General features: G+C 35.7%; 1 protein-coding gene across 1 annotated transcript in view; it reads left to right on the forward strand.

Annotated features, from left to right (window-relative positions):
- Positions 1 to 311: 311 nt before the first annotated feature.
- The window catches only part of SRI (sorcin), a gene marked incomplete at its 5' end in the record, with an annotated part of 7,168 nt that continues 2,657 nt past the window's right edge, over positions 312 to 4,822 (forward strand). The window contains 3 exons of the mRNA XM_010085974.1: positions 312 to 395; positions 3,730 to 3,799; positions 4,530 to 4,573. Coding sequence (XP_010084276.1) covers positions 312 to 395; positions 3,730 to 3,799; positions 4,530 to 4,573 — 198 coding nt within the window. The remainder of the gene's footprint in view (positions 396 to 3,729; positions 3,800 to 4,529; positions 4,574 to 4,822) is intronic.

A 4,822-nucleotide genomic window follows, 5' to 3' on the forward strand; every position in this document is an offset into this window, starting at 1 on the left:
TACCCCATTTTCTGCTAGTAGTAGACTACAATTCAACCTTGATGAGATACAACATACTGAGTCTAGATCAACGGATTGCTCCTGTGCAAGATTTTACACTCATCTGCTTAAATTATAATAAATGAGTATACCTACACCAAGATAGTGTCTTTTTTTTTTTTTTTTTAAGGATTTTCTTTTTTGGTTGGTATGACTTTTTTGCACAGTGTGTATATAGAAACACAAGTTGATTCTTAAGTACAAACACTGCAGTTTCTTAACAGTTAATTGAATCATTGATTAAAAAATAATTTTCTTCTTGTTTTCTAAAGTATGGAGGAGCTCCAGGAGGACCAGCATTCCCTGGACAAGCTCAGGATCCTTTATATGGTTATTTTGCTGCAGTTGCAGGACAGGTAAACTTATAAAAAGTTACTTATTTCTTGGATTTATTTTTTTCTGGGGACTAATTTCTACATTAGCTTTTGGAAAGTGGAATGCCTAATATTTGCAGTGAGGAGAACTGTTGTTTCAAGTTTGAAAAAAAAAAAATGGTCTTGCTTAGTCTATCTGCTGTGTATAGCTGTGTAGCTATACCATACAGCTATATGCACACAGTAACTATACAGTTCAAATAATGCTGTTAGTTTCTATATAGTATGTGTGTGTGAATGCATACATACATACAGACATGTATGCATGTACATGCTCTATTTCCTATATAAGTATATATAGAGACTATATAGTTATATGAAATGTTGTAACCGAATTGTGGCTCAGCTCTGGGTTGGGGAGTGCTGTCAGTTTCAGGAGAAGAGCCAGATGGGCAGTATGGGCTGTGGAGATGGCCTGGCTAAGAGCAGGAAATGCTTATAAGAAAGAGATCACATATCTTAATAGACTTAATAGACTCACAAATGGAATAGCAGTCTTGAGTTGTGCCAATATCTGGGTTTGCTGGTAGGATAGAGTGATTATTCTTCTAGAGGAGAAGCCATTCACAACTTTCATTTAGGCCTTTCTTTTTTCCTCCCTGTCATTCTGCACTGCTTTTTTCTTTCCTGTAATTTTGTGGCATATCTTGTTTTTGTTTGATTATGGATGTTACTAGAAATAAGTATTTCTTGAACTGTATGACAAAGTTCAGGCATAAATAAGCTAGGTTTATTGAGCTGATGTTATGTCTTTGTCAGCAATGTGTATAGCTATTTACTGCACACTCCTAGGGTGTGTGCAAATCTGAAACTCTGTTCCTGGTTATGTTATCCCCAGGTACAGATAGCCACAACATGAAAGTTTGAGTTCAGCAAACTTAGCTGATGTTCCACTTCCCAGTTTAAGACTGTATTGGCATTATTTTTGTTCTCTATGTTATTCTTTCAGTTGATATGTTACTTCTTTAACATTGCTTATAAAAACATGTAGACCATCTATTTTTGTACTAAAGGAGAACACAGGAACAATCTGTGTGTAATGAGGCACTCCTCTCTGGTAAGGTGGAGCCTGCTGAATGTGCTGACAATTTACCTGCCAGTTGAGATGCCTCTGCATGCAGGTGCCACCTGGCTGTGTGCCAGGGATCAGCAGTGGAGCCACTAACTGACCATGGAAAAATGAGTAAGTTCCTAGTGTAAAGAGAAAGGGAGGTAACAGCAAACAGGATATAGCCCTGTGGAGAAGAGGTGGCAGGAGCTGAACCTCAGCAAAGCATAGACTGTCCCCATGCTTCTCAAGTGAGACACCATTACTGAAAGCTGGGGAACAGGTGAGTTAATGGGTATGATCAAGTTAGCACTTAAGAATACTTAAGTTAGTACTCTTAAATACTTCTTCTTGTAGAAATCATTCCTTATTGAAATAAACTAGGTAGCTTTTGAAATGTTATCCTTGGAATTGGAAGAGTCAGTTTCAGAGAGCAGTGGCTGTGCAGAAGTAAAAACCCTGTAAGGAGGCAGTGATATAGAACAGATACATTATTAGTTGCTTCTACAGCCATCCGTGCAAGTCTGTGAAAAGCTGCATTTCACTGTTTTCCATAAGTACTTACTGTAGAATTAGTAAAGTTTTTGGTCATGGTTTCCTGCTCTCTGTGTTGTTTTTATGCCTATATAATATACAGTGTTACCTCTGAGCTTTCTTTGAAGTAGTTTACAACAGAGATCTTGTTTTAGATTTGAGGAATTAGTCACTTTTGTTTACAGAAGAAAGTAAAAAATATTGTTTCAAATCTTTATTAAATTAATTGAGTCTGTCTTTGTAGGAAGTAGTAATTTTCTTTTTTAGTCTGTTTGCAAAGCCCCTATGCCTTGTCTAGTTTAACTGCTTACGTTCTACATAAAAAAAAAAAAAAGCCAAGCATCTTTTTGGTAATGTTAATCCTGATTACAAATCATGGTTCTCTGTCTTCCTGCCTATTTTAAAGTTATGCAGATCCTGCCTTTGTTTCAGAAGGGACAAGGGCTTTGAGGAGACTTGCCGCTTAATATGCATGGCTAATTCAAATGTAATTTTTTAAAATTTTCTTGTGAATGTAAAGTTTTAAATGCATCTGCATAGTTAGACTGATGGTGTAGATTTGAAGCAGTTTGGGGTTTAGCTACCATTAATTTTACATAGATTCAAAACGTTCTTGCTCTTTTTTTTTCAGACCTTGTCAAATATTGTTTAATATATTTGTCACATTTGTACAGTATTTGTACATAAATAATGGTACTTCATTTCTGAAAGTTACAAGGCTGTGCCGTTCTGCCATGCCATTTAGTAGTGTATCTCTGTTCTTAAAAAAAAAAAAAGAAGAAAATAAATGCTTGCTGGATTTACAAACATCAGGAAAATACTGAGGCAAATAAACTTGTTTCAAATAGAAAGAAACTGTCTTTTCCCTGTTTAATGCTTTACAAAAGTCACATTATTTTTTATATCTACAGATATAATGTTCCATCCTTGAGTGAGGTTAAATTAGACTCAAACTCCCTTTGAACTGAACCTCATGTTGGGTGTGTGAGCAATGTGACCTAGAATTCCAGCTCCACTTTTGACAGCTCATTGCTTTCCATGAATTGGCAGTTGCTTTCTCTGTTTGACCCTCAGCAGGGTGTATTGGAAGCCAGTCATTTTCCAAACCATGCAGATAGGTATCTTTTCTGGGTTTGTTTTGTTTGTCTTTCAGAGTTCTTCGCTTTGCTTTCTGCTTTTGTTTGTTCTGCTAACGACTTACCATTCCCCCAAAAAACAGGGTTTTTTAGATTTGTAAGTCTTAAGGCTGTCTTGAGAAGAGGTTATGTATGATCTGGTTTCTAGGTTTCCTACTATAGCAGTGAGATCATAAACGTATAAACCAGTGACGACAAGACACACTAAGTTAAAATTAGTACTTTAAGGAAAGCTGCTTTTCTGTTCAGAATTTTGCACCTTGGTTTCTATACAGCTATCTCTCAAGTATATGCTAACAATATTTGTTGTGGGTTTGTTTGGGTTTTTTTAAAAGTTAAGTTTAGAGCAAACCTGACAATCCTGTTCATTTTTTAGTACATCACTGGATGGGAAAGCTAATACATATTGCAAAAATATCACCTGAAGAAACATCATTACAGATATGGGTTATAAAAGTTTCTGTCATATAGCAGACAAGTAATGGGTTTTTTGAAGGGGTAACTAATTTAATGCCACTGAAAAGGGAGTGGGTACTGGGAATAACCAGCCTGGGAGAGGGGATTAAAAAATAGCTGATACATCTTCTGTTATCGAAAGGATGGACAAATAGATGCTGATGAGCTACAGAGATGTCTCACCCAGTCAGGGATTGCAGGAGCGTATAAACGTAAGTTAATTATTTCAATAAATAAAAAAAACCCCAACACTAAAGCATACCAATTCTTATGCTGTCTACTAGAAAATGCTTGTAGTTGTGCCTTCTGCAGAGTTGTGGGGTTTTTATATTATTTGCATGATGGAAGGGCTTTCTTCCCATATGGACTACTTTGAAACATAAATTCTGTGCATTCAGTTCTGTGCGTATAAGACTTCCGTTCTCGGTCTCCTTAGTTCCTCACTGCTGAGCTGTGGAGTTGGAGAAGCGTTTTGTTTTGTAGTGGACAGCCAATTCTTACAAAGGTGTTTTGCTTTGTTTTTAAATTGAGCTTTGATACTGACCAAAAAATTCTGTGGCAGGACTCCTCTGTCAGGATACCTCATGTTCGATTTACAAAATCAACTTTATGAGAGTAAAACTAGCTTCCTTACATGGTGTCTATTGTGAAATATAAAAGACACTTTGACAGAAACCCAAAACCTTTATCGATTGAGATAAGAGGAAATTAATTTTAAATATAACTTGAATTGTCTCCAGATTGCTTGCTGTCAGTTTTTCTAACAATGATGATTAAAAGCTCTTATTTGAATCAAAATATGGTACAGCTGTGTACAGTGGAAGCAATTATATCGTATTTTATACATTATAATATGTGTATATAATGAAAAGCAACTTAATGATTTTCAGTTTGTCTAAACATTTCTTTTAATATAACTTATTTTTCCTTTTTCTAACTTAGCTTTCAACTTAGAGACTTGCAGACTCATGATCTCAATGCTGGATGTATCCTTTACTATGAAATATAAACATTTTTGTATTATGTAAACAAAGGTGAGAGGGTGCCCAAAATTTGGGAAATGCTTTGTAATTCCCATTCAGCTCTTACTTGATAAGTATTACGATTATTATAATTGGACAACTACAAAATTCCATTCTTGCTCATTTTACTGGATGAAATAATAATCCTAATTAATGAGGCTCTCAGTGACTGATCTTCTTACACGTGGTATCCCTCTAAGTGTAGGGCACTGT

The sequence above is a fragment of the Pterocles gutturalis genome, unplaced genomic scaffold (genome assembly GCF_000699245.1).
Source record: "Pterocles gutturalis isolate BGI_N339 unplaced genomic scaffold, ASM69924v1 scaffold33545, whole genome shotgun sequence".
In the NCBI taxonomy this organism is placed as follows: domain Eukaryota; kingdom Metazoa; phylum Chordata; class Aves; order Pterocliformes; family Pteroclidae; genus Pterocles; species Pterocles gutturalis.